This window comes from Cavenderia fasciculata, assembly GCF_000203815.1.
Source record: "Cavenderia fasciculata unplaced genomic scaffold Scf_EUAJFUG01CK1KI-5, whole genome shotgun sequence".
NCBI lineage: Eukaryota > Evosea > Eumycetozoa > Acytosteliales > Cavenderiaceae > Cavenderia > Cavenderia fasciculata.
In genome coordinates this window covers 418,694-441,804 of record NW_004457637.1, presented here as the reverse complement: position 1 = coordinate 441,804, position 23,111 = coordinate 418,694, and the positions used below count along the sequence as shown (strand labels likewise).

At 32.5% G+C, this 23,111-nt stretch overlaps 15 protein-coding genes across 15 annotated transcripts; 9 read left to right on the top strand and 6 right to left on the bottom strand.

The window, feature by feature from the left end:
• Window positions 1-479: 479 nt before the first annotated feature.
• On the top strand, window positions 480-4,205 carry myoD (myosin ID heavy chain; the record flags this gene model as incomplete). The annotated part of the gene is made up of 6 exons (XM_004351407.1): window positions 480-590; window positions 709-918; window positions 1,005-1,160; window positions 1,237-1,300; window positions 1,376-1,720; window positions 1,822-4,205. The coding sequence occupies 6 exons, from the start codon at window positions 480-482 to the stop codon at window positions 4,203-4,205; spliced, it is 3,270 nt and encodes a 1,089-aa protein (XP_004351459.1).
• Window positions 4,206-4,694: 489 nt separating this feature from the next.
• On the top strand, window positions 4,695-6,135 carry DFA_10816 (uncharacterized protein; the record flags this gene model as incomplete). The annotated part of the gene is made up of 3 exons (XM_004351406.1): window positions 4,695-4,728; window positions 5,094-5,164; window positions 5,863-6,135. The coding sequence occupies 3 exons, from the start codon at window positions 4,695-4,697 to the stop codon at window positions 6,133-6,135; spliced, it is 378 nt and encodes a 125-aa protein (XP_004351458.1).
• A 194-nt stretch (window positions 6,136-6,329) lies between these two features.
• DFA_10815 (Ubiquitin-conjugating enzyme protein UbcC) lies at window positions 6,330-7,355 on the top strand (the record flags this gene model as incomplete). Its single annotated transcript, XM_004351405.1, has 1 exon — window positions 6,330-7,355. The coding sequence occupies one exon, from the start codon at window positions 6,330-6,332 to the stop codon at window positions 7,353-7,355; it is 1,026 nt and encodes a 341-aa protein (XP_004351457.1).
• A 194-nt stretch (window positions 7,356-7,549) lies between these two features.
• On the top strand, window positions 7,550-8,156 carry nola3 (Nop10 family protein; the record flags this gene model as incomplete). The annotated part of the gene is made up of 4 exons (XM_004351404.1): window positions 7,550-7,603; window positions 7,719-7,761; window positions 7,862-7,952; window positions 8,141-8,156. The coding sequence occupies 4 exons, from the start codon at window positions 7,550-7,552 to the stop codon at window positions 8,154-8,156; spliced, it is 204 nt and encodes a 67-aa protein (XP_004351456.1).
• Window positions 8,157-8,484: 328 nt separating this feature from the next.
• On the bottom strand, window positions 8,485-9,090 carry rpl35 (S60 ribosomal protein L35; the record flags this gene model as incomplete). Its single annotated transcript, XM_004351403.1, has 3 exons — window positions 8,485-8,722; window positions 8,845-8,983; window positions 9,087-9,090. The coding sequence occupies 3 exons, from the start codon at window positions 9,088-9,090 to the stop codon at window positions 8,485-8,487; spliced, it is 381 nt and encodes a 126-aa protein (XP_004351455.1).
• A 227-nt stretch (window positions 9,091-9,317) lies between these two features.
• On the top strand, window positions 9,318-10,651 carry DFA_10812 (uncharacterized protein; the record flags this gene model as incomplete). The annotated part of the gene is made up of 4 exons (XM_004351402.1): window positions 9,318-9,497; window positions 9,558-10,224; window positions 10,276-10,574; window positions 10,643-10,651. The coding sequence occupies 4 exons, from the start codon at window positions 9,318-9,320 to the stop codon at window positions 10,649-10,651; spliced, it is 1,155 nt and encodes a 384-aa protein (XP_004351454.1).
• Window positions 10,652-10,708: 57 nt separating this feature from the next.
• Window positions 10,709-12,476, bottom strand: wdr18 (WD40 repeat-containing protein; the record flags this gene model as incomplete). Its single annotated transcript, XM_004351401.1, has 2 exons — window positions 10,709-11,945; window positions 12,031-12,476. 2 exons carry the CDS (start codon window positions 12,474-12,476, stop codon window positions 10,709-10,711), a joined length of 1,683 nt encoding a protein of 560 aa, XP_004351453.1.
• Window positions 12,477-12,745: 269 nt separating this feature from the next.
• Window positions 12,746-13,413, top strand: DFA_10810 (uncharacterized protein; the record flags this gene model as incomplete). Its single annotated transcript, XM_004351400.1, has 3 exons — window positions 12,746-12,942; window positions 13,027-13,086; window positions 13,380-13,413. 3 exons carry the CDS (start codon window positions 12,746-12,748, stop codon window positions 13,411-13,413), a joined length of 291 nt encoding a protein of 96 aa, XP_004351452.1.
• Window positions 13,414-13,772: 359 nt separating this feature from the next.
• On the bottom strand, window positions 13,773-14,699 carry DFA_10809 (uncharacterized protein; the record flags this gene model as incomplete). Its single annotated transcript, XM_004351399.1, has 2 exons — window positions 13,773-14,450; window positions 14,568-14,699. The coding sequence occupies 2 exons, from the start codon at window positions 14,697-14,699 to the stop codon at window positions 13,773-13,775; spliced, it is 810 nt and encodes a 269-aa protein (XP_004351451.1).
• Window positions 14,700-14,984: 285 nt separating this feature from the next.
• rpl9 (60S ribosomal protein L9) lies at window positions 14,985-15,769 on the top strand (the record flags this gene model as incomplete). The annotated part of the gene is made up of 3 exons (XM_004351398.1): window positions 14,985-15,030; window positions 15,152-15,366; window positions 15,458-15,769. 3 exons carry the CDS (start codon window positions 14,985-14,987, stop codon window positions 15,767-15,769), a joined length of 573 nt encoding a protein of 190 aa, XP_004351450.1.
• Window positions 15,770-15,919: 150 nt separating this feature from the next.
• DFA_10807 (uncharacterized protein) lies at window positions 15,920-17,027 on the bottom strand (the record flags this gene model as incomplete). Its single annotated transcript, XM_004351397.1, has 3 exons — window positions 15,920-16,183; window positions 16,260-16,595; window positions 16,671-17,027. The coding sequence occupies 3 exons, from the start codon at window positions 17,025-17,027 to the stop codon at window positions 15,920-15,922; spliced, it is 957 nt and encodes a 318-aa protein (XP_004351449.1).
• A 321-nt stretch (window positions 17,028-17,348) lies between these two features.
• DFA_10806 (uncharacterized protein) lies at window positions 17,349-17,603 on the bottom strand (the record flags this gene model as incomplete). The annotated part of the gene is made up of 2 exons (XM_004351396.1): window positions 17,349-17,440; window positions 17,510-17,603. 2 exons carry the CDS (start codon window positions 17,601-17,603, stop codon window positions 17,349-17,351), a joined length of 186 nt encoding a protein of 61 aa, XP_004351448.1.
• A 492-nt stretch (window positions 17,604-18,095) lies between these two features.
• On the top strand, window positions 18,096-18,932 carry DFA_10805 (uncharacterized protein; the record flags this gene model as incomplete). Its single annotated transcript, XM_004351395.1, has 2 exons — window positions 18,096-18,465; window positions 18,532-18,932. 2 exons carry the CDS (start codon window positions 18,096-18,098, stop codon window positions 18,930-18,932), a joined length of 771 nt encoding a protein of 256 aa, XP_004351447.1.
• Window positions 18,933-19,602: 670 nt separating this feature from the next.
• Window positions 19,603-20,624, top strand: DFA_10804 (Golgi phosphoprotein 3 family protein; the record flags this gene model as incomplete). Its single annotated transcript, XM_004351394.1, has 3 exons — window positions 19,603-19,910; window positions 19,978-20,306; window positions 20,374-20,624. 3 exons carry the CDS (start codon window positions 19,603-19,605, stop codon window positions 20,622-20,624), a joined length of 888 nt encoding a protein of 295 aa, XP_004351446.1.
• A 66-nt stretch (window positions 20,625-20,690) lies between these two features.
• Window positions 20,691-23,076, bottom strand: mre11 (DNA repair exonuclease; the record flags this gene model as incomplete). The annotated part of the gene is made up of 4 exons (XM_004351393.1): window positions 20,691-21,324; window positions 21,402-21,944; window positions 22,012-22,542; window positions 22,637-23,076. The coding sequence occupies 4 exons, from the start codon at window positions 23,074-23,076 to the stop codon at window positions 20,691-20,693; spliced, it is 2,148 nt and encodes a 715-aa protein (XP_004351445.1).
• Between the last annotated feature and the right edge of the window lie 35 nt (window positions 23,077-23,111).

Below are 23,111 nucleotides of genomic sequence, written 5' to 3'. Positions count from 1 at the left end.
TACCTGCATTGTCGTCGTCCACACCCCCGAACGTTAAATTAATAAACCTTATTGGCCAATCCACTCAACTCCTTTAAGCAAATTTACGATAAACACCTATTGGACAGATTTTTTATGTTTTTTTTTCTCTATTAATTCTTTGAACAAAAGAAACCCATGGATTTTTTATTTTTTTTTTAATCACAAAAGAGACTTGTCAAATTTGATCACACCAAATTATTTCAAAGACAGAGAGAGAGAGCAAAGAGTAGACAGCCAGAGAGAGAACACCCAACACTCGAGTCGATTATTTATTTATTTATTTATTTATTAATTTATTTATTTATTGTATTTTTATAAAAAAAAGATTAAAGAAGAACTTCATCAGTCAGTCTATCAGATCAGCACCCCAACAGTAATAACCACTACGAATAACAACTAGTTGAGAGAAAGATCATAGATATAATAATATCATCACAACAACAACAACAACAACAACAATGGCTTACAAGACACAACATGGAGTCGATGATATGGTCATGTTATCAAAGATAGCAAATGATTCTATTTTGGATAACTTGAAAAAAAGATATGGTGGTGATGCTATCTATGTAAATATCACAGAAGAATATAGCAATGACAATAATCAATCGAATTTTTAACCTGATCATCTTTTATCGCTATTCTTTCTTTCTTTTCTCTCTCTCTTTTTCTTTTTTTTTTATCTAGACATATATTGGTAATGTATTGATTTCAGTCAATCCATTTAAACAAATTAAAGGTTTATATGCAGAAAGAAATTTACTTGAATACAGAGGTAAATTTAGATATGAACTTGCACCACATGTCTATGCTGTAGCAGATGATATGTATAGAAATATGTACGCAGAAGGTCAAAGTCAATGTGTTATCATTTCTGGTGAATCTGGTGCTGGAAAAGTAATATATCAAAATTGCAACTATATCATAATTATTGATCTCTAACATGCCTCCCCTTCCCTCATTTTATATATATATATATTTAGACTGAAGCAGCCAAATTAATTATGCAATATATTGCAGCAGTATCAGGTAAAGGTGTTGATGTAACCCGTGTCAAAGATGTAATTTTAGAATCAAATCCTTTACTTGAGGCTTTTGGTAATGCAAAGACCCTTAGAAATAATAATTCCAGTCGTTTTGTATGTAAAAATGATCAATATTTATAATACTAGTCTTTGTTGACATTTCTTTTTTTTTTGTTTTGCATCTCTTTAGGGTAAATATATGGAAGTTCAATTTGATGGTAAAGGTGATCCAGAAGGTGGAAGAGTTACAAATTGTATGTTTTATATAAAATATATTTCCCTTTTTCTCTCTCTCTCTCTAATTTATTTGTTTGTTTATTTCATTTTAGATTTATTAGAAAAATCACGTGTAGTATATCAAACCAAAGGTGAAAGAAATTTCCATATTTTCTACCAATTATTGGCAGGAGCTAACCAACAATTAAGAAGTGAATTAAAGTTGGAGAGTCCAGATAAATACAACTATCTCTCTGCAAGTGGTTGTTACAATGTCGATGGTGTTGACGATAATCAAGAATTCCAAGACGTTCTAAAGGCCATGAAAGTTATTGGTATTAGTGAACCAGAACAAAAAGAAGTATTCAGATTGGTTGCTGCTGTTTTAAATCTTGGTAACATTGGTTTCAAGAATAATAACAAAGATGAAGCTCAAATTGATCAATCTTCAAGAAAAGGTAAATCAAAACAAATCAATCAATCAATCAAACTCTTTCTTTTTTTACTTATATATTTCTTTTTCTTTTTTTTTTTTTTTTTTTTTTTTTAATTTTTTTAGCAATGGAAACATTTGCATATTTAATTCAAACAGATGTACAATCTGTAGAAAAAGCATTATGTTATCGTACAATTTCTACTGGTACTCAAGGTAGAAGTGCACGTGTTAGTACTTATGCATGTCCACAAAACTCTGAGGGCGCATACTATTCTAGAGATGCTTTGGCCAAGGCTCTTTACAGTCGTCTTTTTGATTGGATTGTCAACAAGGTCAATATTGCACTTGGTTACAAATCAAACTCACAAGCCTTGATGATTGGTATCCTTGATATCTATGGTTTTGAAATCTTTGAAAAGAATGGTTTCGAACAGATGGTCATCAACTATGTCAATGAACGTTTGCAACAAATCTTTATCGAGTTGACCCTCCGTGCTGAACAAGCCGAATACCACAACGAAGGTATCCCATGGGAGCAAATTGATTTCTTTAACAACAAGATTTGTTGTGATCTCATTGACTCGAAAAAGCCAGCCGGTATATTCACTGTTCTCGATGACGTTTGTAACTTCCCCAAGGGTGACGATGAAAAGTTCCTTCAGAGAATGAATGAAACGCTTGGAGGACATGCTCACTTCCAGTCTGCTCAACAAGCATCTCGTAACTTTACCATCAAGCATTATGCCGGTGATGTAGAATACTGTGCCGAAGGTTTTGTCGACAAGAACAAAGATCTACTCTTTAACGATCTCGTCGATCTTGCCGCTTGCACCAGCTCCAAGTTGATCCCACAACTCTTCCCAGAGATCAATGCTGAAAAGGACAAAAAGAAGCCAACCACTGCCGCCTTTAAGATCAAGGAATCGATTGGTGCTCTTGTCAATGCACTCTCTCAATGTACTCCACATTACATTCGTTGTATCAAACCCAATGGCAACAAGAGAGCCAATGACTTTGACACGTCACTCGTTATGCATCAAGTCAAGTACCTTGGTCTCCTCGAGAATGTACGTATCCGTCGTGCCGGTTATGCCTATCGTCAAACCTACGACAAGTTCTTTTACCGTTACCGTGTCTGTTGCAAGGAAACCTGGCCAAATTGGACTGGTGGTTTTGAACAAGGTTGTGAAGTCATCCTCAAGAATATGGAACTCGACCAAAAGCAATATTCCAAAGGAAAGACAAAAATCTTTATCCGTGCTCCAGAAACTGTCTTTAATTTGGAAGAGTTGCGTGAGAGAAAGGTATTCATCTATGCCAACAAGCTCCAAAGATTCTTCCTTCGTTTCACTCTCATGTCCTACTATTACTCGATTCAAAAGCAGGCCAATGACACGTTAAAGTCAAACAAGGAACGTCGTCGTCTCTCACTCGAACGTCCATTCCAATCAGACTATCTCAACTATCGTGAAAACTTCCCACTCAAAGACATTGTTCAAAAGAATGGCAACGAAAAGATCATGTTTACACATTCCATCAACAAGTATGATCGTCGTTCTCGTAGCCAACGTCGTGTTCTTCTCCTCACAGACACTGCCGTCTATTTCATTGCAATCGAAAAGAACAAGGACAAGGAAGACAGAAAGAAACGTCCATGGATCTATGTACAAAAACGTCGTCTATTGCTCACCAACATTGTCTCGGTCGAGTTGAGTAGATGGGCCGACGGTATGATCGTCCTAAAGACAATGAATGACCACGATCAAATGTTTGAATGTCGTAGAAAGACAGAGTTTATTGGCACTCTCCAAAAGGCTTTCAAGCCAGTCAAGGTTAACTTTTCAAACTCGATTGGTGTTGCCATTAAAGCATCGAAACAAGGTGGAAAGGGTAAGGAACGTGTCATCTCTTTTGAAAAGGGAACAAAGCCAGAGACTGCTTTCAAGGGAAGCAAGGTATTATCGCCAAATGACGGTCTCTCTGCCGACACTACTCCAAACCTCACTGCTCCAGAATCGTTGCCAGTTGTTCACACCCCAATCTATCGTCCAGCCATGAATGCCAAGGTTGCTGCCAACAACAACTCTTCACCCTTTGCTGCCAAAGTAACTGCCAAGGCACTCTATGATTTCGATGCAGAATCATCGATGGAATTGTCATTCCGTGAGGGTGACCAACTCACCATTATCGATCAAAGTGGTGGTGATTGGATCGATGCCGAATTACATGGAAAGAGAGGTAAAGTACCAGCCAACTACCTCCAAATTAACAAGGCCTCATCTGCACCTCCACCAAGAAGTGGTCCTCCACCAGCAGCAAGAGGTGGTGCTCCTCCAAGAGGTGGTGCTGTCTCTTCACCACCAGTCTCTGGTCCACCAAGAGGTGGTGCTCCAATGAGAGGTGGTCCTCCTCCAAGAGGTGGTGCCCCTCCAAGAGGTGGTGCTCCTCCAAGAGGTGGTGCCCCTCCAAGAGGTGGTGCTCCAATGAGAGGTGGTATGGCAAGATAAACAAAACAAAATCAAATCAAATCAAATCATAATTTATTATCCTTCTTTTTTTTTGTACAACTTGAATGCCCCTCCTATATCAATAAAATCAATAAATATTTATACTTTTAACAAACAAAACACATTTATCATTAAATATTCAAAGATTGATTTCTCCGATGTCGGTTCCATGAACCTCCGATCATTGCTTTGTCTCGCTGTTTCAATCAAAAAAACATAACCCAACAAACCCCCCCCCCCCCCCCCCCCATCAACAATCAATTTTACATTTTTTTAATAGTAATTCAAGTAATAAATATATATATATATATATATATATAGAGTAATAAGAATATTAATATCCCAATACAACAACAATTGTTATAATAGTAGTAGTAGTAGATATAAAAAATAAAGTCATTTTAACACAATTAAAAACAATAAGACATTGGTTACTCTTACTCATTCATTATTATTATTGGCTTGTTACTCATCAAATCATATCATACAATGACTACTAAACTATTAGCTAATCAACTAAAAGGTAATCTATCAAAAATCGTAGTAGTAGTAGTAGTAGTAGTAAACATTACAAAATAGAATAGTACAACACAAACAATACACATATATATATATATATGTTCGATCGATCACATGTATAATGATAACAAATGTACAACGAACGGATGGAAGGCACTCGAGGATATCAATAGTAATAGGGTAGAGAGAAAGAATAGGTTAGATTTCCCTTTGGTTGTTGTAATTATGCGATCGTTAATGGATTATTATTATTGGAAACTTTTATTCTACTCTTTAAAAAGAGAGAGACAGAGATAGACGAATGTAATCAAATTATAATAGGAATGAATAATTAACATGTTATATATTCCTTATATTATATTATATTAGGTTTAATGACCGATCCTGTTGAAGGTTTCACCGTTGAATTGGTCAATGAATCATCCTTGTTTGAGTGGAAGGTAAATATTATTATTATTATCTTTTTTTTTTATTTCCCTTTTGTCCCCTACCTATTATCTATTAAAACCAAATCGACCACTCTTCCTCATTCTCACACACAACACCACCCACAAACAAAACAACCTATTATTATTATTATTATCAACAACAAAGTAATGAATGATTAATCATTCATTCATTCACCACTTTATCACTTTTAAAATTATTTTGTGATTTCTCTTTATCTTTTCCATCTTTTATGTTTGTTTGTTGTTTGTTGTAAACACCTTAACCACATGTGATATATATATAAGTTCGTTCCAATCATTTCCATTTTTATCCATTTTCTATCTGTTATACATCATCACCATGAGAGCGTTGATACACCCCTCCTTTTTTTAATGTACATTGGTTGGTATTTATCACGGGCACTGACTATATTAAACGAGTGTTTTTACAAGCTACTATACTTAAAGTATGGGTAAAAGATGTAGAGAGTGAGAGAGAGAGAGAGATTGGTTAAACAATAACTGGTTGTGTGTAAAGGGTTTCGGTCACTCACACAGACTGCTGTGTTTACCAATGAATGGAATGAATCCAATTATCCGTCCAAATACCATTTCCAATTTATACTCTTGACCAATTTCATTTTTATTTCATTCAAACAAACAAACAAACAATCACCAATACCCACAAACAAAAAAACTAAATTTACAAGTTATATAAAACTCTAATTATTTCAAACAAAAAAATGAACAAATCCTCATCACAACAATTATCATCATCCACTTCATCACCAATCATTTATTATTATTCACCATCCATTGGATGCTCTACCATTCCACCATCGCCACCATCAACACCGATTTTCACAATCAACATCAATGGTTATTCTTCCAATAGAGATTTAATCCTACCAGGAAGTTATACTCCATCACCAACTCCAACAACCACTCCAAGAGACCATTTTGATATGTCTATTTCACTTTAAAACCAAAAATAACCTTTATTTTATTTATATATACACTCTTTATTTTTACCCATGTTTTCTTTTTCTTTTTTCATTTTAATTAATTTCAATCGAATCTCCATACCTATATATAGGTATACCTTGAAGGACCAAGAGATACATGTTATGAAGGTGGAGTTTTCCAACTCCTACTTTCATTTCCAAAGGACTATCCAATGAATCCACCATCATTAAGGTTTATTTCAGAGTTTTGGCATCCAAATGTCTATCAAAAGGAGGGTAAAGTTTGTATATCTATCCTTCATCCACCTGGAGATGATGTAATGTCGGGTGAATTACCATCTGAAAGATGGCTACCAACTCAAACTGTCTCGACTATTATCCTAAGTGTCATGTCTATTCTCAGTGATCCAAACTGCTCTTCTCCTGCCAATGTTGATGCTAGTGTTGAATGGAGATCCAATCGTGATTCATACAGAAAGAGGTGTATGAAATTGGTAGAAAAAGCAAACAAAGCGAAGCCAAGTCACATCGTTATACCACATCCAGATAGCAATCCAGAAGAACACAAAAAATCGGTTGAAAGAATTAAACAACAAGAAAAGGGAATGGACATTGACTATTTTACTGAAGACGATTATTATCAAGATGAAGAAGAAGACGAGGATTATGATGACCAAGATGAAGATGATAATAATATTGATGAAGATGATGAAGATGAAGATGAAGATATTGATGAAGAAGATGAAGAACAAGAACAACCAAAAGTAAACAATCAAATTGTTGTTGTTGAACAACAAGATGTTTCAAATGATTCCAAAAAACTAGATAGTTCCAATTATAATATATCGATTCAAGAAACTACTACCACTACATCTTCCCCCTCATCATCATCACCTCAACCAACTGAAAATATATTAACATTACCAACAACAACAACAACAATTGAAACCAACAATAACAACAACGAAACAACCACCTCGACCACCTCAACTACTACCACCACTGCCACAACTACTATAGTTGCTGACCCCAATCCTGTAACCATTAATAACAACACTAGTGAATTGACTAGTACTCTTATCGAAACAACAACATCATTGACACAACCACCAGCCAACAATAACAACAATCCAAACCAACAGAATAATAATATAAATAACAACGCCAATAACAATAACACTACTAATAATAATAATGTTAGAAGAAAAAAGAAATCCAAAAAATGTATAATTATGTAACAATGTACCATCCATCCATCAATCCAACCGCTTTGCTTGCTTTGGTTTTGTCAGCGAAAAAAAATAAAAATAAAAAAAATAAAACGACTCGTTTTTTTCTCTCGCTAGATTCACTATAATACTCACAGTCGACATTATCTATCTTTTTATTAATACGAATTACTAATTAATCAAATATATATATATCTATAAAAATGCATTTAATGTACTATGTTGGTGAAAACGGTGAGAGAAAGTACACCCTCAAGGTATGTTATCTGTTGTTGTTTATCACACGAATATATGATATCACGTGCTGACACACAATCATATGATCGATCGTATATACTAACTCTTTTTATCTATCTACTGTCCTATCTATAGAAACGTGGACCAAAGGGACAACCATCATTCTCTGCTCATCCAGGTATGTCACAATTCATTCTCATTCTCATTCATATATCATCATATTTAGATCTAAAGGCCTTTTATACTAATTCCTTTTATCTTTTTAACAAAACAAACAGCTCGTTTCTCTGTCGATGATAAATACTCTAGAGAAAGAATTACATTAAAGAAGAGATTCGGTTTATTACCAACTCAACAAGCTCCACTCAAGTATTAAAAATAAACCAAAACTAGAAATATATATTATATAAACAACAAACAATTATATGGACAAGCTGATAAAGAGAGACAGCCACACAAATTGAATCAACAAATAACCTTGATAACTACAATTCCGAACGAATACAAATCTAATTATTCTTGTCCCGAACAATCCAAACGATCTAAATTTTAAATAGGAAGACGTTGGAATAAATTAAATAGGACATGCCTGGAAACAAACAAATGATCGTGAGATAAAGTAAAACAACACAATGAAACGACACAATGAAACAAATATGAATGAACAATATCATGAATCAACTGCTCCTTCTTTGCATTGATCTTTCTTTGATTGTAGGGGTATTCTTTTTCAATTTAAGAAGCTTTGATAGGGTGATCCAATTTAAATTATCCATATTGGACTGAGCGATTGTTGTTAATCCACAAAATAAAGATGATGATCCAATTGACTAGAGAGTTGATTTGTTGGGGTTACATTTAAATTTTAAAGATCATAAGCTACGACTTTATTCATGGGAATTTAAGCCTTGACGTAGAAAACTCTCTTTGGGAAGTTTTCGAGGACCTTTTGGACCTTGAGTGGCTTGGCAGCCAATTGCTTTGGAGTCAAACGTTGTCTCATGGCACGGGTGATCTTGGTACGGAGGTCATATGGTCTCTTGGTGACTGGGGTGTCCTTGTAGTATTTACGGAGTTGTTCCTTTCTGGAGGTGTTGAACACAGTCAAAACACGAGCAATTGACTTACGGACTTCAGTGCTATAATAATAATAATAATAATAATATTTTGCGATAGTAGATAGTAGAGAAATTTGATGTGTTAAAAAACTATGTTGATTCATATCTCTCTTCTCCTCACTCTGTTGCTGTTTGATATATACATCTGGGAGAGCTTGTTTGGTTGGTTAGCCTTGACTTGACCGACTCTGAGAGTTGAGAGCTCGGTACGGAGTTCTTGTAACTTCTCGATGAGTTCGGTTCTCTTCAACTTTCTAAGTTCCTTGGCTTTGATCTTGTCAGCTGCATTGTTGTAAGTAGGTAGGTAGGTAGTAGAGTAAAAAGGTTAGATGTGATCTGTCATGTAATCTCTGTTTCTTTCTTTCTTTCTCTTAGCTGTACGTACACATTTTTGTTGGGGACACACAGTAATATCAGTAAGTAAGTGCGTGTCGATTATCAATGCCAATCTATGACGCTGTGCGAGAGCGAGCCGCCAGCTGTGAGACGAGCCTTGAAAAATGAAAAATTTTACCTAAAATTTGTTTAAAAATCGAAAATTAATTGCCTGTCTGAATTGTATCATTCATCAAGTACTTTACAGAACAACAACTACTTTTGAATAACAACAAATAAGATGAATAGTAATCAACAAAACAATGAAATAGAAATAGAAATAGATATATCAAAGTTAAAATTAAAACCACAGGATTGGAGTTATAAAGGGGAAGGTGCTTGTAATATAGTTGTTTATTATAATCCACAACCATCATCTTCATCTTCATCATCATCATCATCATCATATCACAATTATCTAGTATGTTTCAATATTATATCTAAATGACTTTTAATAACAGTTCTTTTTGTTTCTATATAGAAAGGAAAAGTATTAAGATTAAAGAAAAAGGTGTCATCATTATCACCTACATCTACTTCTACATCTCCTTCAACAGATGATAAAGATTATAGATTTGTACAAAATGTTATGCAACCATTGATAGGAAGTAAATATGTAAATAGTGGTGTTAGAGTATCAATAGACAAACAATTTATCAATGAATTGAATGCTATTATATTGGGTAGTCGTCCACAACATCGTATTCATCATCAATTGGACGATGAAATGACATCGGCCATATTGATTAGAGATATATCTCTTATTCACACTGCTGACGCATTACTACCTTCGATATGCGTAGAGATCAAACCAAAGTGTGGTTTTATAAGCACTTCAAAATATATATCAAAACAAAACATAGAGTTGAAACAACATGTTTGTCGATATTGTATGCATCAATTGTTAAAGTTAAAGGATGGTTCAGTCGATAGAATAAGTAAATATTGTCCAATCGATTTGTATAGTTTGGATAGATCAAGACAATTAAGAGCATTGGATTCTTTAATTGATTGTCCACAAAATAACTTAAAAGTATTTAAAGATGGTGTTTTATATTTTACTGGTCAACTTGGTGGTGGTGGAACTGGAAATGAAAATGGAACGTCAACATTGGATATCAAATCATTAGATTCTTTATTTAATAATAGTAATAATAATAATTTATCTCAACTTCATCATCCATTATCAATACTATTAGTAAATATATTGGAAAAAGAAAAACAATTATTAATTAATTTGGCACAAGTTCAAAGAGAATATGATCCATATGACATTGAAACCATTTATTATTTATATTGTAAATTACATAATCAAGCCTATCAAGAAGATGATGTGGAAAGATTCAAGGATCTTTCTCATTTGACAAACAAGGAGATGCAAGATATCATTGAACGATTTTTAATTGCAACAACAGCAAAGGATTGTTCGATAATGATTACATTTAAATTACCTTTGGCAAATCAAGATATTCAAAACATTGACTATATAGTTGGTGTAGTAGATTTGGATCCCAAAAAAGAATCATCAATACCAAACTATTTTAAAAATGATTTATCAATCATTAGTACATATAAAAACAATAATGACAGCAACTTTAAAAAGTCTAGTTGTATTTAAAATAAATTATGTATTTATTTCTTTGCTTTTGAAGGTAAAGCTTTAATTGGTACTTTTTTAGCAGATTGTTTGGCTTGAGCAGGTTTCTTTGGTTGTTTAGGGGTCTTTGGTTTTTCCAATAAAATTAAGTCTTGTTCTTCTTCTGGTTCTTGTTCTACTGCTGCTGCTACTTTTTCTTGTTTCTTTTGTTGTTGTTGCTTTTGTTTTTGTTCTTGTTGTTCCTTTTTTCTTTCTTCTTTATCTTGTTTTTCAATTTCCATCAAATTCTTGTTCATGATGGCTTCCCTTTGTTTTTGAATTTGTTGTTTATCATCACCCTTTGAAATTGAATCTTCAACCATTTGATCGACAAGTTTACGATTAAGTTTCTTTTGTTTATCCAATTCTTGTTTAAATCTATTAATCTCTTTTACCATATTTGCAATATTTTCTTCATTATTGGAAATATTATTATTATTGTTTGATTCTTCGGTAGATTCTTGTTGTTGAGTATTATTATTAATTGAAGGATTATATTGATTATTAAAAGTTAATGAAGATTCAATGAGTTGATTAAATTGATTGTTGATTGGTAGAGTTGATAATTTAATTGGAATATTTGAAGATGCCTTGTCTGAGGTATATTTTTCAAATGGTTGAAGTGGTTGATTGGATTGTTTACGGTTGCTGTCTTGGTTCATTGAAAGATTATCGATTGGATTAAAGAGTACTTGGATGGATGTGATTGCACCCTTGAGAGAGGCAATGGAACGGACAGTTTGTCTACTAAAGGTGTCCCATATATTACATTGACCATCCAAAGTACCAGAGATGAGGAGTGACCCATCGAATGATAGATTCAAGGCGGTAATGGATTTGCTGCTACTTGAAACAAATGTTTTTTTCAATTGTTGTTGGAGTTGATTGGAAACGTTGGTGACAAAGGATTGTTGTTGTTGGCTGTGTTGCATGTCCAACGATGTCTGACTGAGTGAAATCAAATCGGTTTGGTAGATAACTCCATCACCACCTCCTACATAGAGGACAGTCTCGCTGGCATCTACCACTACACTTGTCAAATTGGTTGGGAATACAATAGAGGTAATGGCTCTTTGTTGAACCAAATCCCATACTCTACAGGTACGATCATTTGATACACTATATACTCTAGAGTTACTACCACCATATCCACAATAAATCGATGTAATTCCCAATGAATGATCTGTAAATGATGTCTTTGTTCTCATTAAACTTTCTTCTTTATTTAATAAACTAAAAATATAAAAAAAAGAAATAGAAATAAATAAATATATTGATGATTAAAAGAATTATATTTGTCTTTTGTTTTTTTCTTTACCTTTCCAAAGTCCAAACATTGATTACACCATCATCACCACCAGATAAGAGGAAACAATCATCTCTTGTAAAAGTGATTGTAGTGATTTTGTTATAGTGAGCTTCCCATGTACGTACAAGAGCACCAGAAGCAGTCTCCCAAATGTAGATAGTTCCCGAAGCCGTACCCATACAACAGTAGAGACCGTCGGAAGTGGCACAAAGAGGACCTGTCTTTTCTTGCATTGGAATCTTATACATTGGTGAATCCTTGTTCCAAGAGTATAGATGTAACAATGCCTTGCCAGATTGTGAAACTGCAACATACTCTGTACCAATCAAACATACACCATTGTCGACAGCACTAGAGTTGGTCAAAGTTGTTTGTAATGTTCCGTTTCTAAGATCATACAAATAGATACCTGTATCATCCTTTGATGCTAATGTTATAACTTCTGATACTACCATTACTCTTAAATATATAAATTATAGATACACAAAAGATTAATAACCGTGTGAGCTGATAGGGATAATTCTGTTTGTCGCTCGTTTTTTTAGAGGTACCTTTTTTTGTTTTTTTTTTTTAATAATTTTTTGGGTCAATCGATTTTTTCACTCGGACTGATTCGCAATGATCATTGATAAAGAGACACATTCGTCTGTCCATCATCAACATCAATAACATTCACATTATATAGTATTATTTATAATTTCATATAAAGATGCAGAGATCATTTATGAGATTCTCTCAACCATTGTTGAGACAAACTTTATCAACACAATCTACTTGTACATTTACCGCCACCATGAAACCATCAACAACAACATCTACATCCTCTTCAAATAGTTTGCCTTCTTTGGCATCACCATCATCGACATCGAATTCAATGTCCACCGTTTCAAATAGTAATAGTAATAATTTAATAAAGAATAGGTATGATGATCATATGACGATGATGATGAACAGTTTAAACATGTTCTTATACTTATGTTGTTCCTCATTTCCCTCTTTTTGTAGTAGAATATTTGGAAATAGTTTAATCTTTTTGCATACTGCAATTTCATCTGACGATGGTGGGTGATTTTAATAATCAATAATAAACAACAACAATAATAATAACAAAATCATTTGGAAAATATTTATTTATTTATACATACATACATACATACATGTCCTGGTGGATTAACAAATCAAATGCAAGATTATTTCTTCATTATTATCCATTTAAAAATTGTTATCCCCCCCTCCTCTTCTCTTTACACACATTAATTAAATTTAAATGTATGTTGATATTATTTATTAATTGATTAATTAATTATTTTAAAATACTATATAGGTGGCTAACCAAACAAGATCATTATAAATTATAGATTTTTAATAACGATACGCGACGATTATTATTGAAATAAACTAAAACTTATGGATATATATAAAAAGGCAAACAGTTTTGGTTATTGTTGTTTATTGCTTTATATAGAATATAACCTCATCATCGTTGTTGTTGTTGTTGTTGTTGGGACATTTAAAGGATGATGTTTTTGTTGATTTGGAACAATTGCTATTGACTAGGAATGGTTTGGATCGTTTGTTCAACAAAACGATAAACACCAACCAACATGATACATTTAACCTTTATGTTGGTTAGGTTATTCCAATTGAATAGTACGAGTAGTATCTCTGGAATTGTACAATGGTTGTAGGTGTAGAGTTTGAAAGATTGCCATTCTCGGCAATTCCATTATAATCATCGACGCCCACTATGATTAATAACTTGAGCTGCCAAATTTGACAGTCATCTTTTTGGTCAAACAATCATTGATAATTTGTTCACCTTTTAATCCACATTTGTTGATAGCTTCAATACACTCTAATCTAAATCTAATGAATTCCTTTTCCTCTTCAAATTCCTTTTGAATCTTTTCATCTAAATTTGATTGTTGTTTTTGTTGTAGTTGTTGTTGTAGTTGATCATCTTGATTTGTTGTTGTTGTTGTTGTTGTTGTAGTTGAACATGACTCTAGAGTTGAACAACAAGAACTTTTTGTATTTTCTTCTTTTTCCTCAACTTGTTTACAACAACCATCATCATTTTGACTGCCACCACAACATCCATCAAAGTTTGAAGATTTCTTTGTCTTTGTTACTATAGTTGGTTGATCGATATGTTCATAAACCATAAACTTTTGTTTTAATACATCGACCGATGGAGAAGCCAACTTTGAATCAATAAGCACGCGAAGAGATGTAATTAAATCATCCAATTTAGAGGTATGCTCATTTGCAAAATGTTTGTTGTGATGAAAGAATACATCTACAGAACTAACAGCACCAAGCAACAGAGACCAATTATAACCATAAATGACACCTTCCTTTAATCCATCGTTAAACCCAATCTGTAATGTTTGATTCTTTCCATCTTCAAGACCATCTCTATATCCCATCTAAAAATATATAATCTATTAGAATGATGATCATGATGATGATGATGATCATGATGATGACCATGATGATCATGATGATGACCATGATGAATAAAAGGGTATTGTATATAGACATACAGGATAAATTTTTCCTTTTGATCTCTCTGCTTCTCTTGAACCATTATCTTTGTCTTTGTTGTTGTTGTTGTTGTTGACAATATCGTAATCATCACTACCATAGAAATCATCATCTAAATGTTTATTACTCATTTTTATCTTTTCTCTCTCTCTATCTATCTCTTTCTATAGGAAACAATCAATGTATGTTGAATAGTGAAGAATGTGTTTCGGTCGGTTTGATAAAGAGATAACTTTAATTTTAAGGACGGGCGACTATTTCATGATGGCGAATGAAATTTTTTTTTTTTTTTGCAATTTTCACAAGTCACGACATCCTTTCTGCTGCGGCAGAGCTCAGTCGGCGAATCCATCCATGGAGTATCAAAACTCTGCATACTAACAAACTAGATTCCCCTACTACGTTCACACACAGAGATGAAAGTTATCAAATCATCAAAGACTGTTAAGGTCCCAACTGGAGGTATGTGTGAATCCTTAACACAACGCAAGATAGAGAGAAAGAGTAAAAAGACGAGACTAACAACCTTAATCCTTACACTATACACAAATACGTATCTTTTTCACAATCTAATCTATCACAGTTACTGTCCAAATCAAGGGAAGAAAGGTCCAAGTCACCGGCCCACGTGGTACCTTGAACCGTGATCTCAGTCACATGCAAGTCGACATCTCCCTCGTCAAGACCAAGAAGGACACCACCGTCCTCCTCGAGTTATGGTTCGGTCTCCGTGATCAAATTGCTGCTCTCACCACCGCTTCATCACACATTGAGAACATGATCACTGGTGTCACCAAGGTACATACAATTCTCTATTCAAAACACAAAATAAGGAATCAAAACTAACATATCATCACTACTACTACTACCTACTATTTTAATTTTTTAGGGTTTCGAATACAAGATGAGATTCGTATATGCCCATTTCCCAATCAACGTCGTCGTCGTTGATGGTGGAAAGGTTGTTGAAATCCGTAACTTCTTCGGTGAAAAGATCGTTCGTCGTATTGAGTTACTCGAAGGTATCACCTGTGTCCGTTCTGAAAAGGTCAAGGATGAAATCGTCCTCGTTGGTAACTGTCTCGAAAGATTGTCTCAATCCTGTGCCACTATCCAACTCAGATCTCAAATCAAGTACAAAGATGTCAGAAAGTTCCTCGATGGTATTTATGTCTCTGAGAGAAACGTCATTGGCGAATAAGCTAATTAATAAAAGTCTACAAGAGTAGGGAACCTAAAATATATCATACATTGTATACACCTTTAAAACAAAAAGAAAAAGAAAAGAACTATATAAGTTTAGTCTTTATTTTTAGTTAAAAAAGGTTTATCTTAACTTCTTTTTATTTGTTTATTTAAAAGTTCTAATACCAGGATACCATAGTTTTGCCATTGACCATCTAGAAACACCTTCTACAGTGATTCCAGTAGCAACACCAAGACAAAAAGATGATAGTGCATTATTGAATGCAGTGAATGGAATAAGTGATCCAAATATAATATAATGGTGTATGTGAAGATAATGTGTCTTGGCAAGTATATAATTGATAGTTAAAACAATTGACAGTACAGTTCCATATACTATTAAATAATATTTCCATAATCCATTTATAGCCTAAAAAATAGAAATAGAAATAAAGATTGTCTGTTAGTAATAATAATTAATAAAAAGATTGTATTAATGTCATTACAATTAAATAAAGATGCCAAGTTAGGAGAGAAAGGACCAATAGAATCATTGGAACAATGGCAATAATCTCTTGGAAATTATATGTTTTCCAAAGTGATGGTGTACCCAATTTATGACCAGCTTTTCTTAGGACCAATAGATTATGATCCAAGTATGTGAAATGTATTGCAATAAAGTATGGAATAAAATAGGTTACATAGTTGTATATAAATGTTTGATTGGCAGTAGTAGTAGTGGTAGTAGTAGTAGTACTATCACCATTACTATTTCCCATTAATGCTTTACTTGGAGCAATAAAATACATCAATGTCAATATAATTAATAATTGTATAAAGTCCTACAGCACAACAAAAAAAGATGATAATTAGTCAAGGTATATAGATAGATCTATTTCTTTTTTTTATATACATACTCTATGAGTTTTATTTCTACAATAAAAAGGATAATCTCTAGATTCTGTAACAAGATTGACATAGGTGTATCCAATAATGATCGATGAAATCCAAAGTACATATTTACTTGTATCAAATAGATAATCAAATGATTCAATATAAAATGATGGTAGGTAATAACATAGATAACAAATAGGTATAAATATGATCAAATAGATCAAGTCTGATAATAGTACATTCTTCTTTTTCTTTTTCTTTTCTTTTTCTTTTTCTTTTTGTTGTTTATTGTTGTTTAGAGGAATAGATGATGATGATGGTATTGATGGTAAAGATGATACTATTGTTTGACTACTATAAGCTAAAAGATTACTATTCATTTTCTTTTAAAGAGTAATAATAATACAAAGATAAAAATAGAATGATATTACATATTGATCGATTTTTAACGATTTTTATTCTTTAAAGCTTAGACTTGTGATGAGTTGAGAGGTGGGAAGGTATATGAGTCATTACTTGTTGAAAAACCATTTGAAGTTGATTCAACTTTGAACTACTACTACTAGAGAGATATCATTTTCATTGAACTATGATCCAATATACTAAGAGTATGATGGTCTTCTCTTGGCTTGAGCAAGGACGATCCCGATTTACATGTGAAAATTCTTTTTTGTGTAAAAAAAGCTCCAGTATCTTGTGATTTAAATTGTATTGGCTTGACCAACATAAGCCCTGAATTGTTTATCCATTCTATCTAATAACGACATTGCTTCATTCATTGATTTTGGGTTTTCTAAAGGAAAGATGTTGATTAGAAACTTGAAAAAAAAAGTATTTAAATTAAATTAAAGTATCTACTTACTAGCAACAATAGGAGCTTGCGGTTCTTCGGTCTTGAGACCAGCAGAGGAGGAGGAGGAGGAGGAGGTGTTTGATACTAATTGATTTTCTATCATCTTGGAGAGAAGGCAGGCAAGCTTGGAAGAGTTTGATAATGAACTGAAAGAGCTCTGGAGAGCTCCTTATAAGCCATGGCATTCATACCGACTGACCATTTTTTTAGTGAGACAAACATTGGTCAGTCATGTCATGTCAAAGATTTTTACTTTTTAGGGCTCTCACCTCAATTAAATCGGTCAGTCGGTCTCTCACACCACTTATTTTTGTTTTAAAAGAAAAAGCTCATTGGTATGAGTTGATCACCCCTCACTTCTTCTTCACACTATAGGATGTTGTTTGATTGTGCAGAGGTAGTGGTATTAGCATCAGCATAGCACACACTAGGAGGAGGATGAGAGGAGAGAACAACTTGTCTGTCCTTCTCTCTTTCTCTCTCTCTCCCCATCACCTTGATTCAAGGTGGAGAAAGAGACTGATTCATTTATGTAGTATATAGCAATCAAAATACCTTTTTGGTTGATATTTTATTAGATAGATAGTAGATATAGATGAATAATAGATATACAATATTACAACATCATCGAAAAAAACAATATTATAACAATCATCATCATCATAACAATAATATAACTTTAGTAATAGTAATCATTATAGTAGTACTACTATCGATTGAGAATAGTAATAATAATAGTCATTTGTTTATTGTTGGTGATCCAACAACAACAACAACATCCTCTCTAGATTCAAATGTATCAACAATAATACCTCACAAGTCAAAAGATTGTTGTGAGAAAGGATCTTTGGACAATGGCACTGGAGAATGTTATAATCCAATGATATCAACCATCATATTCCAATATGATTGTGTAAATGATACTTCGAAAGACTTTGATAGATATCATCATTGTGATTTTTGTGGTACATATAAATATTTATACCAACAAAATAACCAAACCTATCATTTATTAATTAATTCTTCTTTAGATCAAAAACTATCAACCTTTTTTATTGGCATGTTGTTGTTAATGTCAATTTCATTGGTAGCTATTCTATTGTTGGTATTAAATATACATTATAAAGCCAATGCTGCTAGTCAAAACCAAGAACCAACTGAACAACATCACATTAACCATCATAATCATCATAAATCACCAACATCCATTTACAACTATTACCAATCTTTTGGTCATTCCACATTTTCTCCTTCTACTTCTCCTCCTCATACAAATAATTTATTTAATAATAATAATAATAGTAATAATAATCATAGTGAGACAACTTTATTGTTATCATCATCACCGACATCACCTCTATTGCAGGCGACGTCATCTATAACTTCGTCGTCATTTAACCATCATTATTATGATAATTCCATTACTATATAAAAAAATGGTGATTGATCATCAACATTTAGCGTCATTCGTAATTACCAAATGATAGTACAACCCCTCATATTGACATTTATTCATTTATTGTTGGCAGATGACAAGTAGTTGTTCCATAGATGAATGAAGATCTTGCTTGTCATGAATGATAAACAATTTTTCGAATATTAAAAAAAATACATATATATATATATATATATATGTTTGGTGGTGGTTGATGAAGTAGTGTTTGAGTAGTTTTTTCGAACGAAACAAAAATATCAACACATACTACTACCCCCAACATATACATATGAATATTAATCCTTAAGAGAAAAAACAGGATGAAATTGATTTCCGTCCGGTAAAACAGATAAGATACTACCATCCATCCATCCATCCATCCATCCAACCAACCAACTATACGATATTCTAAAGTGTATAAATCCCCAACACATATACATTCTCTCAACCACACTTCTCTCTCTTTCTATCTCTCTCTACCCACATAAAAATATTTAAAGGGATTGACTGATTTGGATATTATATTAAATTAATTTTAAAAATAATATTGTTGTTGTTGTTGTTGTTGGTTCACAAAATCTTTATTATTTTATTTTCATTTGTTATCTAAAAGAATTAATCAAATTTTAAAATAATATATATTCTGACCATTCATTTTAAAAAAAAAATGAACGAATCCTTACTCCAACCAAACCATGATGATTTATTTTTAGATACCAGCCCAAAGATGGAATCACCCAAAGTACAATCATTTTATCAACATAATAATAATAGCAACAACAAGATAAATCAAGGACAGTTGGACAAGAATAATCTAAGTTTGCCAGAACAATTATTTTTATTAATGTTGCAAGGACAACAAAGATGTAGACTTCCACCTTCAAATGTGCCCTTTTATCTTGGATTTATTGGAGTTGCATTGGGTGATTTACTGTTAAGAGGTAGATTGGCTGTTGAAAAGGGAGAAGTTAAAAAGTAAATAGATTAAAGAAAAACAAACAAATTAATTAAATTTTTAATACTTTATTTTTTATCAATATAGTTTAATATTAATAAAAGTAGTTGATATTACACCAACTGGAGATGGTGTATTGGATTATATTTTAAATAAATGTGATAAATTTTCGAGTAAAAGAAGTAAAACATTTGGAGGAATGATCATGTCAATTTCAAGAGGATTCAACTACCAAGTCCAAAGGAAAATAACTACAAAGATTGGTGAACAATTGGTTGAAAAGGGTATCCTAGCCAATGGTCCTGATTCATTTTTTGCAAAAACTTATCTTTGGAGAGATATGAATCAAAAAAGAAAACTTGAATCAACTTGTTCTTTATTGATTTCACCAGAGTTTGATATTGATAATGATTCAAGTATGTAATGAAAAAAAAAAGAATCAAAAAAAATATAATTAAATATTAACTTTATTTTTTATTTTAGTATTTGATGAATCAAGAATTAAAGAAATAATTTTATTATTAACAATGAAACAATATACAAATACAACAAGATATTCAATGGTCAAGGAATTTATGAAAAGAAACTTTAAAGATTCTGATCAAAAGTCGGCTCAAGACAATATCAAACATTTGGAACAAACTTTTAAAACTATAAATTATTCAACACCATACCACAAGATGGTTTATTGGATATTACAAGGTGTAAGATATAGTTTTGACTCAAACAGTTAAAAAAAAATAATAATGATCGAAAAAATAAAAAAAAAATTACCTGGTTTGTGTTTATACAGACTTTGTTTATTGCTTTGATTTCTTTTTAGCATAAGAATTTGGAGAAGGATCAGCCTTTTTAGCTCTCTTTTTCTTTGTTTTATCTTGATCACTTCCGTCTTCATCATCTGAGTCATCCAAACTAATAACTTGTGACCCAACTGGAGATCTGTAGGGAGTTCTTGGTGAAGAGGTGGTAGATGATGGTGTCTTTGGTGTTGCACTTTTCTTGGAGGCAGGTGTCTTTTTTGATTTTGGAGGGTCAGGTGTTTTAAACATATTGGAATTAAATAATTCATCTTCACTACTTGATTGATCACCATGATCATCTGCTCCATGATGATGATGGTCTCTATGTGAATCTTCTTCATCATCTTCATTTCCTTCAAATGCATCTGGATCAAATGGCATTGGTGGTGGTGACATTTGTAAACCACCTCTTTGTTGTTGTGTACTACTCTTTTGAGTTGATGATGGTGTAGAGGTTGTAGATGTTGATGTAGTGGAGTTTGATGGGTTAGTGATTTGATCATTACCAGATATACAATTAATTGGTAAATTCTCTTCAATCGTTTTGACTATATGGTCATGATGAGCATCTTTTGTTGCAACATTTCGTTTCAAGAATTGTGAAGATTTTGATATTGATAAATTTACAAGACTTTAAAAGTAAAAAAAAAAAAATTAATTAATAAATATCATATATTATTATTAATAATATTATTTTTTTATACATACTTTGAAATAGCATCACTTTCATCTTTATCAACAAAATTGTGAAGAGCAAAGTGAAGATCAGTTTCAGATAGAATATTTAAACGATCAGCAGGAGTATTACCTAAAAACTCTGATATGAAATCCTCTACCTTGATCTTGTCATCTGGTTTTGTTTTTTCAGAATCAAAAACATCTTGTTGTTGTTTTTTGGAAGAGGTTGGTTTCTTTCTGGTAAAGAGGAGGATATCGTTTGGATTGGCCACCTTTCCAGTAAAACGTTGACCAAATTTCTGTGGATTGATAGTACTGTAGCCTGTATAGTCTACTTTGAGTCGAATGAGTGGTAATAGATTCTCACTTGGCTTTCCAGCAGCCTTTTCCTTTGCCATAATAATCATTGCTTCCACCTTGTTTTCCAAAAATGTTGCTATTTCTTCGTTTTCAGTTGGATTGATTTTACTATCTGCCAATGTTATAGTATCCAATACAAATGGTCTAATTGTATTTAAAGGATATGGTTTAAATCTAAATTGATTCTTGTATACTTCTAAAAGTCCAACAAATCTAAAGAAAAAAGAAAATAAATTAATAACATAAAGAAGAATAAATATATATATTATTTAATATTTACTTTTCTTTTGATTCACCTTCACTTAGGGCAGTAGCAACTGAAGAACCAGGTTGGGTAATATGAAATTCACCAATTGATGAAGGTTGTGGATTGATAAGACATTCATGTTCATGACCCCAAAGAACAAAGTCGATGAAATTGTCAATCATTTGTTCGTGAACATAGTTTTTGGGGTTGTGTGCCACTCTGTTTTGATGGAGTACGAGGATATTGAACCATTCACCTTTGCTTTCAATTGGTTTCATTAGTTTGACTTGTTGTTTTTGGAATGTACGATAGAGACGCTCATCTCTAATGTTACCCAAACCATAGATTGCAATCTTTGTTTCACCCTTTCCAATGAGCAACGGGTATATTGTAATGTCATCAATATTCTCTGTCTTTCCAAAATAGTTTACAAGATTTGATACTGATAAAAGATCCAATGCTGCTAAACCACCTTCACCTGTTGGATCATCATGATTACCATGAATTGAAAATACTGGTAATGATATATTAAAGTTTGGATCTTCATAATTTACTGTATGAAATCTTAAATAGAAAAAGAAAAAGAAAAAGAAAAAGAAAAAGGTTAAAAAAAGGAACATATTATAAATATATATATTCTATCTCTATCTATTCTTACTTGTTAAAGAAATTGACAGCTTGATCAGAAAGAAATTGTAATTTGATTGGTGTATCACCTAAACAATACTTTCTAAACAACTCCATTGTACGATATAGACAACTTCTAGAAGGTTTGTTATCATGAAATAAATCACCACCCAACAAGACCATATCTACTTTTAACTTGTGTGCATATTGAAGAATCTCTTCAAATGAATTAAAAGAATCATCACCTCTAATAGGATCTTTTTCTAAATAACCCAAATGATTATCTGTTGCTACTAATATTCTCATAATCGATGATTTCTTTGTATCTTGTTGTTGTTGATCTGAATCTTTCTTTTGATCACCATCATTCATTTTAGATGATTCATCTTCATCGTTGTTATTATTTAATACATCTTCATCTTTTTCCTCTTCTTGTTGAGAGGTTTCTATATCTCCTTCATCACTATCCATTTATGTATAAATATATATTGTATTGGTTATCTATT